At 40.6% G+C, this 18,341-nt stretch overlaps 1 protein-coding gene across 18 annotated transcripts in view; it reads right to left on the reverse strand.

Moving 5' to 3' along the window:
• The window catches only part of PCDH15 (protocadherin related 15), a 678,468-nt gene that overhangs the window by 299,465 nt on the left and 360,662 nt on the right, over nucleotides 1–18,341 (reverse strand). For all 18 annotated transcript variants that reach the window (XM_081189558.1, XM_081189550.1, XM_081189563.1 and 15 more), the window contains one exon: nucleotides 16,850–16,968. In XM_081189558.1, coding sequence (XP_081045684.1) covers nucleotides 16,850–16,940 — 91 coding nt within the window. In that variant the 5' untranslated portion in view covers nucleotides 16,941–16,968. The remainder of the gene's footprint in view (nucleotides 1–16,849; nucleotides 16,969–18,341) is intronic.

Genomic DNA, 18,341 nt, shown 5'->3' on the forward strand with positions numbered 1-18,341 from the left:
ATGCTAATTGTTGACTCTGACGACAATGTTGCTTTTCTTTCTTAACAAAGCAAAGGCTAAACCCTCGGCTTGCTGTGTTCTAGAAAAACAAATAAAGGAAACAAATGTGAAGTGTGTGACCTCTTCTTTCAGTACCATTAGCAAATGGAAGCTCATTCCTTGAGAATCATCTGAATGAAGCATTTTCTCACTCTCAAGCAAAACAGTTTTGTTGTAAAGAATTATAATTCCCCTTAAGTGGTTTGAACAAGCTAAGTACCAAGGGGAGAGGCCAGTAAATCACCTCCTAAAAGTAGTCATTGACATTGAATATCTCTTTTTCATTCAACTGGTAAAAAACAACATACATCTATTTTTTATATATATCCATGAATGGGGCTAGCATGTAAGGGGGTGTCAGGGAACATGCTAGTCATTCTAATGGATATCCACATGTTCAGCCAGCAGGTGAAGAAGATTCACATGTGTAGCTATGTATGCAAGCAGAGCTACTCACAGTGGAAGGGAAACCTTGATTCGACTGGGGCCCATCCTCATTTGAAGGAGCTCTGTGTGACGTCCAAGCATGCAGATGCTGGGGTTGTGGCTGTTGGACATGCTCACAGCAGTGCCAATCCACACAGCCCCATTCACATTCAACACACACGATGGATCATCTGAAATGTCCTACATCTGTGCTGCATTCCAACATAACCAGGCAGCGGAATGCAGGATATGGCTCTGTTGATAGAGGGACAAGGCTCTACAAATGGCAATGGATTCTTATCTGCAACTGGATGTTGTCAAGAAGCAAAGCTCGCACACAAGGTCTTTTGGGTGCCAGGGGCACAAGGATTATCTCCTTCCCCAACAGAAATCTTGAACACCATCTTTATGTTTCCTCCAACATAAGTGAATAGCTGCCATTCACAGCAATGGGATTAAAGAAACCTTGAAATTATCGCTCATTTCAAGAGGAAACGCTGTCGCTTGTTTACTAATATAAACACTGCATAATACTAAAATGTCATTTGAAAATCTGTGTAGCTGTAATTACTGAACACAGCCCAAAGGGCATACCTTCCACATTAAATGTAAAGGAAATAAAATGCTTATTTTTTCAAGTAATTTATTCATGGAAGTTTTATTGGTATATGCCATCATGTTACCTTGACAGGCATTCTAAAATTTAATTGAGAATAGCCTCATAAACTAAGAGCTACTGTATTCACCAATTAAATTAAGTATAATTTGGAAAAGGGGCTCATTTTTAAATGACAGATACCCTTAAAGTAAGTGAAATTAAGTACTCTCATTAGGGATCCACAAGTACTGTAATTTTTAAGACACAAGAGGTTAATAGCAAATGCTTCTTATAATAAACAACTACTTCATTTGTCTTATAAACATTATCTTACTGGTTATAACCCACAGTGAAATTCTACGCACGTCAAGAGATTCTATGCACGTCAATGCAGAAGAAAGCCTCACTGAGTTCTATACCAACTGTATGCTGGACTGCAGCCTTAGGGAAGCAGTGATTCAACTTTGGTCGGCAAAACAATTACAGGCATTCCTGGATCTGGATAGCCTGACCACACTTGTCCATGCATTGGTTGGATGACTGCAATGTGCTCTATGTGAGGCTGCAGCTGGTGCAGAACCGTGGTGGCTAGGCTGCTTATGGGGGCAAATTTCCTCCAGCATGTAACACCCTTCATCTGAGATTTGCATTGGCTGCCAATATGCTACCAGGCCAAGTTCAAGGTGTTGATACCAATATATAAGGCTCGATATAGCTCAGTACAGTACTAGGTTACTTGAGAGACTGCCTTGTCTGTCAGTAGATTGTTGCAGTTTGTGGAAATGTTTCTCTTGCAAGTTCCAAGGATCTCAGAAGCCTACTCCAAAGGAACTCAGTCGGGCTTTTAGTGTGACTGCCATTGTTTTGTGGAATAACATTCCTATTACAGATGCCTACGATCTGTGGTGTCTGGAAGCAATCGAAGACATTTTTGTTCTGACAGGTTTTCCCAGCTGCCATGAGCGCTGCTTTGCTGATTTTATTGTACACTGCCTCAATTTGATTAATCAATTAATGGTGACAATGTTTATAACAAAACCTTTCCACCGTCTCAATATTATGTGGCAAAGTAGTCTGGAGAAAGAGATCTCACGTTAAACCACAACTGACAATAAGGTCTGGTACTGATAACATTTCACATGACCATGAGAGAACACTCCCACAAAATTACCTTGTCTTGCAAAAACTGAGAGGAAAACCCACCATATACTAGTAGTGATGTTTTAATTTCAAAAATAGCCAGGATCTGTAGCACATCCAGCTGCAAAGATGATGACCCCAAAGGATGGTAGGGATACAGCCCTTTGAAGCCCCTTAAATGAGGGGTATATGCAGCGTGCAATGATTATGTCCCCAAACTGTATTCTGCGAGATTCAAAAGAATACATACAGCTTCCCTGCTGATTAATAGGATCAGGCTCACTGGGAGTAGCAGTATTAGACATTTCTAGAGACAAGAAGGCAGGCAGTAAAGCATTTGTTGTTGGCCCTCTGGGACCTGGGGTGCAGATTCCTTGTCTTTAGGAGGAATCTTTAATGTTCAGCCATGAGTAGATGAGAAACAAAAGTTTAACTGAAAACAACTTAATGTCAGTATAAATCCACATTGCTTCCTCATCATTTGACAAAACCTTTACAAATCAACCTGTTCAGAATTATTTTTTGGCCACAAACTGAACCTGAATTTAATGAACACTCCACCCCATCACTCTACTGTGGTGGCAAATTCTACTTTAACAAAATCTGCTATTGACTGCCGTCTCTTCAGTGTTCTAAGCATATTTGCAAGTAAATTTGCAGTGCTCTCTACCATTCAGCACACACTTTGCCTTAGGAAGTAAGGGGCATGAAAAACAATCCTACAGAGTCAACATGCAAAGCTTCTTCTCCCTGAAGCTTTTCTGGGGTGTTTGCTTTAGTATCCGGCATAGACTTGGGGTTTTTCAGTCTATCACACACAAGCAAATGGCTTTTTTCTTAATCAAGTCATTCTGGACAATTATGTTCTTGAGTTAATTACAAATAGTGGTTCTCCCCCCCCCCCCCATTTACAAGAAACTGTGATGCAATCCAATAACATTAGTGGTTGAACTCTGCAAATGAGGACAGGATAAGTGTTCATAAACATCCACACACACCAACCACCTCATAAGTAAGGGAGGTCATTCAAAAAGAGACATACTACAAGCGTGGGGGAGACATCACAAATTTGTATCTGCTGATTTACAGGAATACAGGAATTGCAGCTATGAGCTCTAAGGCAGGCAGGAAGAAATATCCCCACACAGTCTCCAGCAATGTGACACAGCATAGTGCTAATTATAGCTGTTTGTCCCATATTTTGCTTTCTTCTGGTACCACAGGGTGTTGGATGAGCAGTTTGGTAGTAAGGTGAGGAGAAGGCACATGGAGTGAACAGTGAAAAGCATCATGGGGAGAAGTTCAGCTCCAAAAGAATGAGGAGTGGGACAACATAAGGGGAACTCAGGTGTGAGTGGAGCAAGACTAATTTCACAATAATTACCTGAACCTACATTTATAAAGATGTTTTAAAATGTTTCTTTTAAAAACTTTGCTCAGGCAAACACATAAAATGAGCTAGTGCCATTATTACAAAACAAACAAAGCAAACTTTACTATTTGCTTGCCAATGGGGCATTTTGGACCGTGACCTTCTTTACAAAGCAATTACTTACAGCTCTACTTTTGTGCATTCACCATGCAAATCTTGCTAATTAGTTATTATTTTTGCCAAAATGCTGCATTGCTATGGTGCCCCGTCTTCTTAATTTCTTCCATTAGCTAGTTAATATGCAGAACACCTGACACAGAGATAATCCATCAGATACAGCACACACTCCCATCTGGCATGAGTAAAGATGCTTATGAATTTTGTATCCATCAGTACGTGTTGCAGTAGAAGAACCTCATGTGCTATCTTGTCCTGGAAAAGTAAGCCAGTGAGCTATCAGGAGCCATCTTTTCATATAAAAGTACCTCATATTATTTCAGTGTATTGGTGGTGTCCATTTATTACTTTATTTGCTTCTCTTCGATTTTTGGAAACACAAAGCCCCCACTCCTCCACACTGTACTAACTCATGTGTGACTGGCATGATGTGAATGTACTCTTACCCTTAATATAAAGGTAAAGGGACCCCTGACCATTAGGTCCAGTCATGGTTGACTCTGGGGTTGCGGAGCTCATCTCGCTTTATTGGCCGAGGGAGCCGGTGTACAGCTTCCGGGTCATGTGGCCGGCATGACTAAGCCACTTCTGGCGAACTAGAGCAGCGCATGGAAACACCGTTTACCTTCCCACTGGAGCGGTACCTATTTAGCTACTTGCACTTTGACATGCTTTCGAACTGCTAGGTGGGCAGGAACACCCTTAATATAGGCGCAAAGAATAATGGAGGAATATATGGAGGTTTATACAGTGGTGGTATATACAGCGGGTTACATACGCTTCAGGTTACATACGCTTCAGGTTACAGACTCTGCTAACCCAGAAATAGTGCTTCAGGTTAAGAACTTTGCTTCAGGATAAGAACAGAAATCATGCTCTGGCGGCCCATTAGCTAAAGTGGTCCTTCAGGTTAAGAGCAGTTTCAGGTTAAGAATGGACCTCCAGTACGAATTAAGTACTTAACCCGAGGTACCACTATAAAGGTAAATGTATATAAATTATGCATTTGTGGAGCTTACATTCCATGAGGATTCAAAGGGGGGGGGAATCACCCACCTGAAGATTGAAAGCTTAGGCAATAACAGCAAACATTACTCATACGCTCAGGAATTCATTATTCCTCATTTTCTTAGTAAAACATGTCTCTGAGCATATTCAAAAGGCTTCTTTGGTGCAAGAGAAAAATGCAGCTCCAGCATTCAACTGACTGGTATTGGACAGAATGTGTGAATGGCATGAGATCTTACAATGGAGAGCAAGTAGATGTGTCACACTGGCTAGGAAACCAGTCAGGCTGTCAGACTGGAGCGGAAAAATGCACACTGACCTCTCAAAACAAAGGAAACAAATCAGTATGTACCCACAGATATAACTGGCTACATGCAAAATAATTCTGCCAAAGGTTTGCACAGTCGCTGCCTCCCAACTGAACCAGTGCACACTAGTGCCATGTTGATATTTTATCCCCTTTGCAACATGACCATCCACGAGAAAGGAGGGATGAAAAGAAATTGCCCTCAAAATGGGGAGGGGGGGAGAAGGGATGGGAAATTCAGGGGACTCTTACCTTAAGGCTTTATAATGCTATGAAGAGGCCAAAGGAGTGTGGTTTGCTTAAAGAGTATTGTTTAAAACAATCCAGCTCTGGTCCTCTATAGCTTCAACAAGACTCCCAGCCATGCACTGGACTCAGGTGCTCCTCAGGCCTGGCCTCATCCTGCTCATGCTCTGACATTCTCCCAAGATCTTTCATTAAGTGCAAGCAGACAAGGAGATTTCCTGTTGAGCTCATGAAACCAACAAAATGGGAGTTCTTTTGGAAGCTAAAATGTACTTCCTGGTAGGCTCCAAGCAGGCTGCTGGCACAAGCCAGAGAGTGAGAGACATGCTTGATTTATGTTTGAATCCAAGGCTGTGGTTACGGGAGAAACAAAACCTTCTGGAGTTTTGATTCTGTGAGTCCCTCCATCATAAGCTCAGGTTGTATATACGTGTAGGTGAACCATGTATCATAAAGACACCACAGTCTCCGCTCTCCCTTATTCCAAGGAAACCAAATCCAGCAGCTTCACACTACTCAGAGATTGGGGTGGCATGCAACAATATATTGTTTAATTGCTAAGATGCTTAACTCATTATCTCCCTGAGGTTAACGCTTCTTCCACTTGAATATTGAATGAAATTTGCATGCAATCTTTAGCTAGCAGCATCATGTGACAAATGATTTATATAGCAAATGTAACCAAGACGGCTATATATTCCTTGTATCTTAACAGCTTGATTCCCCACCACCACCACCAGTAATGGACATTAATCAGTCAAAGATGGTTTATTTTATTATCTTTAATGGGTTTTGTTGATAGATGGGAGATTTTGTTTGCATATTATTCTTCATTGAACTACCAAAGCTTACAAATTATATGATTTTTAAGGGAGGCTCTGAAAGTAAAGCTTGTACTGCTAAGGAAATGAGGTCACGTCTAGATTAGAGAGCTGCACCAGACCTTTACAGCTAAGGAATTGTCTGGTTAACAATTGTCTGGGGAGCTGCATAAAGAATGTGGCTGGTCAAGGGAGCCACCGAAAACCACTGTCTTAAGCCATTGCCCATACTGTGCTTGGGTCTACTTCTCTATCTCAATCCTGTGTGAGTATTTCATACGAATTATGAAATAACCTGTTCAAAATGAATAGACCAAACATTAATCAAACATTAATACTCCAAACATTTTGACATTCATCTGACTTTTAAAAAAACAACCCCAAAATACGTTTTAACACATATTTAAATGTGTGTGTCCCACCCCCACCTCCCGAATTCATGTTTTCAATGTGTATTTTGATACATTTAAACTGCTGAGAGCTGTGCTACAAGCATTATAAAAAATTGTGAATTCTGGAGGACAGCAATGTTCCACTCCTCATACTAGTCTGAAACGTGTAGATCAGTATGTGGAGGAATTTGCAATCAATCAATAATGCAGTAATGAAAATCCTCCAGCGTTCCTAAGTCCATAGGTTTGGGGGCCTTTTTTTTTTCCTGCGATCAAGAGCACAACCTGCATGTAAGCAATATTTCCCCCCATTTAATGAGCTTTAGCACATGAACAATTAAGAAAACATAATTGAATGAAGCTAATCAGTGAGATATGGGAGCTTGCCTTAGGGATGCTGTGGAACTAAACTGCTCCTTCAATCTACAATTTTATCTGTTAAGCTAATGGCACCAGTGTGCAAAGAGGCACAGAGCAGTAATTGTACACCTCCAGGGGCCCAGCATTTTATTTATTTATTTTTAAATGCTTAAGACTTAAACAGGGGGGAGCTGCTATTTTGCTTGAGCAAGTTCTGCTAACATATTATGGGGGTGTTTGTTTATGGCTTTCTGGCTAATCAAACACAAAAGAGGAAGTATAGATAGAGAATGTCATATTTGGAAGATAGGAATTCTAACATTCTATCTGAGGAACATGGGTGGCATAGTTGGTCAGTGAAAAACCAAATGAGGGCAAATAGGGAAGAGGAAGACAGCTAGGACAGGATCCAGGAGAGAAAGCAGACATAAAAAGGCCAAGTGGAGCAAAACAAATCACCAAGGAGGTTCAAGGCATCCTAAGCAACGGCTGTTGATCAACCTGCCAGCAGCCCATCTCTGAATTGTGACATCTTATTTAATGTGTTACAGTGTTTATTCTCATATAATGAATTATTAGGGCTTGAATATTCCATTTATTATTGAAATGGTTTGTTCTGTGATTCTTCGTTTGGATTATTTACTCATTTTTTATTATCAACTTGTTTGCTCTGGGATATTGTATCTGCGTCTGTTTCATGAAGCCACTTTTAAGAGCCGTAAGTGCAAAACAATGCGTATATAAATCTGCCTACTGCCCAGTTCACATCACATGACGTTTGCTCTCCATGACAAATGGGGTGGGTAGTTCTGCAGTACCTCTGGGGGTGGGAAAAAATTGTGGACTTTGGGGTGGGGCAAAAATTGCAGGCCTTTAACTTGGAGTACTTACAATTGTTTAAGCTGGCAAGTGTGTTTCCTATCCTCCCCACCCCCCGCTTTCTTTAACTTTAAACAAGCTAAGCTGTTGCACCATGACATTTGGAAAAGAATACCCGTTGGAACAAAAAACATTCTTTCCAAGGGCATACCTGGGGGAAAATATGGCTGCTCCCTGGGGTTCAATGGAGACACACATCAACCCCACCCCCACCGCCTGCCCGCTCGCTAGGAATGGTCCAGGGAATAAGGGATGCCTTGGGAGTGTAAGAGAGTTCTGCAATTTATTTTTTATAAAAGGATTTAAATTTCAGCTTCCAAAAAACTCCCATTGTGATGGTCTCTGACACAAAGCAACTTCCTTTCTCATGCTCTCTCATTTCCTCAAGAAATCCCCCAAACTCACAACAATTTATTTATATCTATATGTAGTTATATATTTGTTTGACTGTGAGTCCTAGGAATTATTAACATATGAAAATGTAAGGTTTCATAAACAGCATATAAGCAGCACCATGTGTATACTGTGATGAGTTTGGAGTGGTAAACTGGGTGCCTGACCCCTCTAGTCCCTGGATCTGGCAAGTGTTACAATCTAATCAAGTCAAGCTAGCCTCCTCATGAGGTGATAGCCTGGGGGATGAACCATTAAAGGGAATCAAGGGACTTTTGTGGGAGACAGCAAATGGGTGGGGCCCCTTCCTCAACTCACAGATAGCAAAAAGGACAAAAGGACAAAGTTTAGAGCTGAGAGTGGAGTTTTGCACTGATGTGACAGGGAAGTAAAGCAGCAAGCTGGAGAGAGAGAGAGAGAGAGAGAGAGAGAGAGAGAGAGAGAGAGAGAGAGAGAGAGAGAGAGAGTAATGTTCAATGTCTGTTTGAATCCAAGGCTACAGCTATGGGAGGAACAACCCCTTTGGGGATGTTGATGCTGTAAACTTCTCCATCGAAGGCTCAGGTTGTATGCTTGTGTAAGCAAGCCACAGCCTTTATATCCTAAAGACCCTCCAATCTCCATTGATCCTCATTTTGAAAAGGAAACATGACATACCCTCCAACATTTATCCAATAAAAACAGGGACGTCCCACTCCAGAATGATAATTTTACTATTTATACCTCACACATCTTACTGGGTTGCCTCAGCCACTCTGGGCAATTTCCAACATATATAAAAACATAGTAAAATATTTTGAAACCTTCCCTATACAGGATTAGCTTCAGATGGCTCAGGGATTGAATAACTCCACACCCTCCAACATTTCTCCAATGAAAATAGGGACATCCTAAGGAAAAGTGGGGCATTCCAGGATCAAATCAGAAACTGGGACGGCTTCTCTAAATCAGGGACGTCCCTGGAAAATAGAGACACTTGGAGGGTCTGACATAAGCCCTGGGTAAGCCTCTGGGACTGCTGGAATCTCACAGTTTCAGTGGAGTGGCATGGAACCATATGCTGAAATGTCCACCTCAAAGGAAAATGCATTACAAAGGACCACTTTCATTCTTGGTCTGTGTACTTTTCAAAGAATTAGCCACCTGTTAACATGCAAAAATATGACCTCTTAGTGAATGCAGGGCAACAGTATTTGCTTTATATGACTGCTACAGCTCCATTCATTATCTTGCAAACTAGGTGGAAGAATGTTCAATCAAATCAGCTGGACTTAAGAGATGAATGGCATCCCATGGGCCCCCCTTGGATAAATAATTCATAAATATGAATGTATAAATGCCTGTTTACAATCCAACACTCCAGTCTGGCGCTGTCCCTTCCCCTAAACCTTTTCTCTTCATTCCACTTCCTTCGTATGTTTTGTCTTTTTAGCCTGTAAGCCTGAAAGCAGGGCCTGTTCTCATATTCATTTATGGGCACTGCATACCAGCAGCACCGTCCTGAATTTTTGATTGATGTGAACTGCTTTGGGATATGTGTGTCTGAGAAGTGAGATAAAAATCTACCACATGAAAGAAAAATAAACGAATAGCAGCCAAGCAAATATTTCAACCTAGATAACCTTATGTCCAAATTCAAACCAAATTCAAATGAATGAACTTGGAAATAGCAGAAGTTGTCACAAGGTGTCCCCCCACCCCCCGCAACAACATAAAACCAAACTACATTCTCTGATTCTCTGACACCAATTGCTTTTATAAAAGAAATCATATATAAGCACAGTTTTGACATGTTCCCCCTCCTAAACTGTAGTCCCCTGGTCCCTATTATAGCAATCATTTTTGTGTACTCATAGGTGGTGTTTGAAAACCCAAAACCCCCTTGGGGTTGAGGAACTAACTGCAATGGCATAACAGAATTATAGGATTCTCACTAATCATATGTTATCTGAATTGGACTTTTGAATATGACAAAAAACTCTGCCTTAAGTAACTCTGTGCAGTCTGATATTTTTCCTCATAATATTTGGATGACCCTGTCGCTGCCAGCTGGTATGGCTTTTTTTAGTATCTGCTAAAGGGATTTCTTTTCTCTCTTTTATTTCATTAATGCAGAGTTTAACACACTGGCTTGTTATACTGACCGACAGAAAATATGACCTTGTAAAGGATACACAGCAAGCAAAACAGCAGTGCTATTACACTTCTAGTCATGGGAAACTACACTTTCCAGTGTCTTCAATGCTGGTCCTAAATACCCCTGATTAAACAAGAGTAGCATAAGGCAATCGGATGTGTCAAACATATAAACCTTGGCCATCTGTTACTTTGTATGGAGCTTACCCTGATTTTATGCCTGTAGCAAATCTGTAATTTTGTGTGTTTCTCTCTTGATCTTTAGTGCCTTGTTGTGCATATAACCAGCTGAACAACAGAGCTGGCCATTTGTTTAATTCCTCTGCTGGTACAGAGAAAGAAGTTACAAGAAGGGTTGCTTTGATGGTCCCAATGAAAAGCAGATGAGAGATTTTATTAGACCAGCTGTGTAGGTAAGAGTACAGAAACAGGTTTTGGTTTGCAAATAAGGGAGCTTTGTGAAATTCAGAGCCTGCCAACCTGATTAGATCATTAGTGCTGGTCAAATCTACTTTTTTTTAATCAACAGAGAGAAGACTATGCAAGGAAATGCAAACAGCAATACAACAAAAAGGGGGGTTTTAATTAGGCTTTTAAAAGTAACAAGCTGAGACCTTTGTTTTCAGAAACTGCGACAGTAAGGAAGCTAAGGAAACACACAAATGTTACCATTCCAACATTTCACGTGCTTTAGCCTACACAGCAAATAACACATCATGGTCATTGAACACTAAGGCATCAAACTACTCCAATAAAAGACAAAGACAGAGGAATTTTACTTTTTTACACATTACACTAACATTACTTTTCGTATTCTTGCATCTGTGATACAAACATAAAACCTACATTTGCTGGAAAGAAATTTCATATATTTTTTTAAGTTCCCTTCCATTTTTAATCCACCATTAGCAACATTCACACATGTAACCAAATAGTAAAAGGGAGGCTCAATAACACTTGGGTGAAAATGTCCTTAGAGTCAATTATAAGAACAATGCATTGGAGCTGGGCTACTGCATGTCTAGTGAGAAGGCTGCTTCCAGAAAACAGAAGGCATCTAGAAGCCCATTCTACATGCAGACTTCCATCATTTAGGCTTTTAGACTGTGGTCCAGAGATTCTTCCAGGTCAGCAGTTTGTGCTGTGTGCACATCAAGCCTTGTATTCTGAACAGCAAACTTTTGCTATTCTCTTGATTTCCAAAAGCTCACATGGTTTTCTAGACTAGAAGCAGAAGATTTTGCTGACTTTAAAAAGTCATAATTTAACTGGCCAGTTTAGGGGATTTTTGCACTGTGGAGATTATGTGCATTGACTATTCAGATTGATGTAGATCTCAGAAAACAATTAATATGGATCTCAGAAAATGCATTTTCTCATTTGTACTGGACAAGGCTTATATTTAAACAAAATAGAGAGGGAAATATGCATAACAGAGTTTCAGAACTTCTATACTAAAACAGATAAAAGTAGAGCACTCATCGCAGACTAGAATAGTTGTTCCTATGTGTATAAACTCCTACCAATGACTTTTCAGATTAAAATAACTTTCGCCTACAAGGAAATTCAATTGCAAACATAGCAAACCACAAAGCCTCTCCAAATTGCAAGACAGACAATTTAAACCGAGATATTATCTCTTGCAACAGATGTCATCCTGCCCACAGGCTGGGGGGATGGAGGGGAGAGAAAGTGATTCAGAGATCATATTGCTAAGAATAATTAGTTACCATATAAAAGATGAATGAATTGAGTATCTTTTAGTATACATTAGACTAATAAATACATCTTGCACTTTCCAAATGCAGATAAACAATAATTGAGATTCATTTTCAAATTGGACGTGGATTTAGTTGCACAATGGATTACCTTTATTGACAGAGAAACAGAGGGAGTGCAACTCTGTTACACATAATCTCTCAGTGGCCTTTGATACCATTGATCATGGTATTATCCTGGATGCCATGGCATGAGATTCAGAGGCACTGTACTACAGTGGCTCCATTTCTACTTGTGTGGGCAACTCCAGGGAGTAGCACTGGGGAAACGTTCTTTTGACCTGGCACTATTATGTTCCCAGACTATTCAACATCTATATTAAGCTCCTGACAGAAGTCATTAGTTTTGGAGCTTGGTGTCACCAGTACATTGATGACAACAGTTCAGTTTCTCTGTAATCGCTGATCAGCGTCTGAATGCAGTGGTGGATCAGAAAAGGTAAAGGTAAAGGTACCCCTGCCCGAACGGGCCAGTCTTGACAGACTCTGGGGTTTGTGCGCCCATCTCACATCTATAGGCCGGGGGCCAGCGCTGTCCGGAGACACTTCCGGGTCACGTGGCCAGCGTGACAAAGCTGCATCTGGCGAGCCAGCGCAGCACACGGAACGCCGTTTACCTTCCCGCTGGTAAGCGGTACCTATTTATCTACTTGCACTTAGGGGTGCTTTCAAACTGCTAGGTTGGCAGGCGCTGGGACCGAGCAGCGGGAGCGCACCCCGCCGCGGGGATTCGAACCGCCGACCTTTCGATCGGCAAGCCCTAGGCGCTGAGGCTTTTACCCACAGCGCCACCCGCGATCAGAAGAGGACCAATAAACTGAGTTTGACTGTTGGGAAGATAAGAGGCTCTTGTCCGTAGGTGGTTGTTGTGTCTGGAAGATAAGGCAATCACCTGTTCTGGAAAGGAACAGGTTTGCAGAGCTTCCTGGGCATATCCATAGCCTCTTTTGTCATCTATGATCACATGTGGATAGCCTGGTCACTGCAGTCCATGCATTGGAACCCTCAAGACTGTATTACTGCAATACACTTGGTGTAGGGGCTGTCCGTGGTCCTGATTTAGAAGCTTCAGCTAATGCAGAATGCAGTGACTGAATTGCTCACTGATGAAAGCAGGTGACGGCTGAAAGCACAGAGGATCTCTGCTAAATCATATGTACTGGCTGCCCATATGCTTCAGGGTCAGCTTCAAGGCTCTTGTGCATACAAACTCTTGAACAATTTTTTGTTCCAGGATACCTTAAGGGCCACCTTAACCCTTACATCCCAGCTTCATCCATTACACTATCCACTGTTTGAGAATCCCAGAGCAGAGTTCTTTCAAAGGGACACTCTTGAGTTCTGTTTAGGGGACACTGCTGCTGCTGCTGCTGGAAGGAACTTTTGCTGACTTTCCCTCCTCTTCAATGCCCAGCACCAGCTTTCACACTGTTTCGGTCAGCTGGCAACACATTTGTGGGGTAGTGCATCAGACTACAGGGTGAGAGGAGAATCAGCAAAAATTCCCTTTCCACTGGATCAAATGAAAAGATATTTTCCATCAATGGAAGGAAATGCCTGGCTCCAACTCAGCATTGTATCTATTTCCCAAGTATCTTAACAGTTTCAGTGAGTGAAGCAATCCCATCCATCCTAGTTTCAGTATGATTTACTGTATATTTGTTCTCTCAGAAGATGCTCTCCTTAACATTTCTTCTTTCTGCCCATCTGCCCATTTTGATGCTACAGGAGGTCTTACCATAAGCCTGAGTTGAAATCACACACACCCCATTTCTGACAAGTATATTCCCCCTCCAAAAACAGCAGCCAGTTTTCTGTGGCTTTCTTGGAGGGTGGAGGGAGCAATTTTCAGGATGTTTATGCCGCTTACATTACTGCCAAGAAGTGCACCCAGCAGGAAGCTCCTACTGTTACACACTGACCACACTGCTGATAATGCATTGGAAATGATGTGATGTGCTGTGATGTACTTTGAGTGGCATGGGACATTTTTAGTTAAGAAAGCAAGAAAAGAAAGCAAAACCCTTGGTTTAGTAAGGTAAGCAGCAACGCCACCTTGAAAAATCCAGATAAACTTCTCACTTCCCCATGACTTTTCTCAAGTTTCATGTTTCAGGTCCTGTCACCCCATCAGTGGTTGAAAAAGATTTTCAGCCTGGCTCTACTTTACGTATGTCCCTTTTGGCTCCACTGAAACTAGCTGTTCTGATGACACAGATAGCCTCAGCAGCTGACTATCAGTATTAAACCAGGCAGGTGATAGTTAAGATGGTCTGTGACATCAGGGCAGATCAAACAGTAGGGTCAGGAATTAGATTTCCACGGATCTTGAGGAACTGTTGCAAAGCTAAATACCCTAAGTACCTCCCACCATACTGGTTGAAAACAAATTGGTTCAGCAGCTTCTGAGCTTTTCAGCTCTATTGATGAAAACAGAAAAGACAGATGACAGTTGCTGCTTATAAGGAAGGGCTGGTCTAAATATAGTTGTATAAACATACAAGAGTGTTGTGGAAAGTAGCAGCAGTCCTTTGATGCACAGCATGAACAACTAATAGTGGTTACTTTTCAAACCACCATTGCATATAACAAAGTAATAATGATCCATAGCAAATAACAGCATAACCCCCTTCCACTACCAACCCAGCTAAAATAATTAAAAAAACAAAAACAAAAAACACACTTTCCCATAGCAAAGTGATACAATGCAAAGCAACAGGCTAAATATGAACCTGGGGCTCTTGAAACAGTTATAGCACTGCCGACTAAAGAGGAGCCTCCTAAAACCAACTTTCTCTACGTCCTAGTGATTTAAGCAAAAGCAGCAGCAAAGTTTACCATGTGCTGGGGGGTATATTATTTGAGCCACAACTACTTGTCAGTTTGTACTGGAGAGGAACTTAATTTCTGGGTTATATTGGTGCCTTCTGGGTATGGAAGGCAGGCTGAAGAAATTAAAAGTTTTGAGTGTGTCCCTCCTGAATACTGTTGGCTCTGAAAATTTAGACATTTGCTCAAGATCTCAATAATATCAGGCTATAGATTCCTGTATAACTTAATGTTCTAGGCTACTAGACAGAGACTGGAACATCTGCAAGTTAGCAAATCAAACTAAATGGTTAATATTAACCAGCATCCAGTTTCTAAGTGGCATCTATTTGAAATGTAGAATACTTTTAAAATTAATCTTATGATATTTCTATTTGTTCACAAACAGTTCCATTATGAGTGAATTTACCAGTATTTGGTCTTTCACAATCAAATACAAAGCAAGAATCTGTGACCTTTGAAGGACTCATTCAACCCATTACGTAACCTGTTCCAAATACTATGAAAACGAACAACTCATCAAAACTTAGGTATCACATGAAATGCTTCCAGCACAACCTTATAAGTAGAAAACGACCCATATCCCACAATATATGTTTATTTCCATATCAATCCTGAAATGTGGGAGGTGCAAATATTCTGTAACCATGTAACAAGGTGACCAAAATCCCAGGAAAATTCATAATATGAAACAGGTAATGTGGTTGCTATTGCAGTTTCACTACACTTTCCTAGAACCACTGCTCTACAGTTGGACTAACAGAAAAAGTAAGAAAAGGCGCTGACAAGAAATTTTGACAGAATATCAGATGAAAACATCTAGACACTTATTAAAACTCACATCCAATATATGGTGTATTATAGTTAGTTCAGTAAAACACAGTTGTGTGCATGCTAATCATGATCTATAGAATAATATATGGATTGTAGACTCTATGTTTTATTTTTATTGAACTAATTTTCTTTCAGTTAAATAACATCATAAATAATGTTCACATGCTAATGTTTGCTATTTTTATCTGAAAACTGGAAATGATCTTAGAATGTTTTAAAAAGAAGAGGATACACATGCCCACAAAGCTGATTGGTCTTTTTTTTTGGGGGGGGGGGATAGAGCTGAACCTTGCAGGTCAGGTAGGATGACGTACTGCTCAATGCAGTCTGTAACTACAGCATCCCTGGCTGATGGCCATCCAGACTCAGCTTACCTATCTCTAGTAAAGGGCAGCCCACTACTTTATGTACTAGCCTGTCAAACAGTTCTTATCAGTAGGACATTTCTCCTAATGTTTAGTCTGAATCATCTTCCACAAACTTTCCATCAAGCAGAATCATTGGTTCTGAGTGCAATGCAAAACATTGTTTTGATGCAAAACATATGATGACTCCCCACATTTTGGTTTATACCATTTGGGATTTTCTCATGTTGGTGCCACCTTGCTATATCACACCATTTTGGATGTAAGTAGGCAAATCCAATAACAAATAAATGTCCAGCCAAGGGAAAGAAATAGCAGTCTTGAATAGCATGAAGAGTCGCATGCAGAATTGTCCGTAAATATATAGGTTCATTCCAACTTGGCATCACAATTGCTACTGAAAACTTTCAAACCATATGTTCACTATATGCCAAAACATGCCATCTTAATTCATCCTTCTGTCTACACTGGTGACCCAACCAAAAAACTATGGGGTGTACAAAGTTGAGGGTTCGCTAATTGCTCTGTAATGATTCTACAGTCTGCAGCTGTAATTCTAGGAGGTCTGAGATTATCATATATTCACAAAATTTGTGGGCTCTATCTTTTACCCAGCACTTTAGCCAAAGCAGACATAGGGTGGTCCTTTAAAGATGTGGGAGAACTTGCTTTATGAATTATATATTTATGAAATCAAGTATAGGGTTTTGTTTTTTCCAGAATTATGCAGCACACAGAAAAACACTTACCATCATCATTCTGGGCCAAAGAATCCATGAAGACAGCAGAAACTGCAATCCCTATCGCTAACCATTTTGAGAAGCAAAGCCGCTGTAACATTTTATGTCACACTTCAATCAAGGCAGATCTGGAAAGAAGTAAAAGAAGAAGAAAAATCGATTTTAAAACCTGTTTGTGTAAATTCAGCTGAAAAAAACTGCTTGTTTGAAAGATTCACATGAACACCATCATATATCTTCTATGTTTCGGGATACTGCTTTGGCTCAAAAGTAGACAAAATAAAATAGGCTAGGAGGAGTAAAAAAGAGGGATAGTTTTAGATCTGAGTGGTTTGTTTTTGCAGTGCATGTGAAAAAGGAAATGAATGATGTTATGCTGCCATCTCAGCATACTACTTTGTGGAACTCATAGTTGTTTACTTTTGCTACAGTAACTTTAGGAATAATAGTGACATTTGTCATATCTCTATTGTACTTTGTAGAAAGTAATTATTGTATGATTTTTGTTGTGCCTTTTAGTCTCTGGAAGTGAGTTTTATTTGTTATGTTCAGGAGTTTGGGTATAATCCAATATCCTGCTATTACAATCATTCCACTCCTCAAATCCCAGGTGAAGTTCCCAATCCCACAGGGCCATGGGCGGGGCATAGGGGAAGGGAGGAAGCCCCATAGTGGGGCTCACTGTATTGACTCCTGCTAATGCGACTATTTCTTTGAAACTCAACCTTTATTTATGTTTTACTTTATGTTCTTTATATGCTTCCATTAAAAACATTAAAAGGATTAACTTTTAAATTCCTGCGGAATAACTCTGTTTTTGAGATAAATTAGGAACACACTGTTCAATACAAAATCTTTTTTTCTCTTTCTTCCTTCCCAGTTGTTATTCCAAATGGCTCAGTGAAAACACATGAACATTTGGGCTGCCAGAAAGGAGATTGTGGGTGCTTCACTTCTCTCTGGTAATTTGATCCTGCTCTGTATTGGGTTAAGCCATGGTTTGGCATAGCATGTTATCCAAACCCAGGCTTATGGTTTAGCTCTCTCCTAACCATGAGCTGTAACCAAGGATTGTCTTATGGCTTATGTCTCATAGTTTGTCCAGGGGAGCTAAACTGCAAACTCAGACAAACATGACCTATGACTGTACCATCTCAGCCAGGGATGCCACACTTTTAAATCCCTGTCCTATGAAAAATCCAACACTCTAATCATCTGGATTTTCAGGAAACCAACATACACACCCTCCTATCTCTCCCACCTTCCCCTTAATATTAAAGAGACATTTTATAACTAGCTGTTACTTCTGCTTAAGAATTCTGTGCCCTGGATTGATTGACTGACTGGTCTTGAGCCAGTCATTTATTGATTTGCCTCTGTGTTACCATACTTAGCTGTAAAATTGAATGGCTGCTAAACATATAAATGCAACATAGTATGTATAAATGTGTGTTTATTTATACCTTTAGATATGTGACTGCTTTGTGCTGGCTCACACAGC

The sequence above is a fragment of the Podarcis bocagei genome (genome assembly GCF_964188305.1).
Source record: "Podarcis bocagei genome assembly, chromosome: 4".
Lineage (NCBI taxonomy): Eukaryota > Metazoa > Chordata > Lepidosauria > Squamata > Lacertidae > Podarcis > Podarcis bocagei.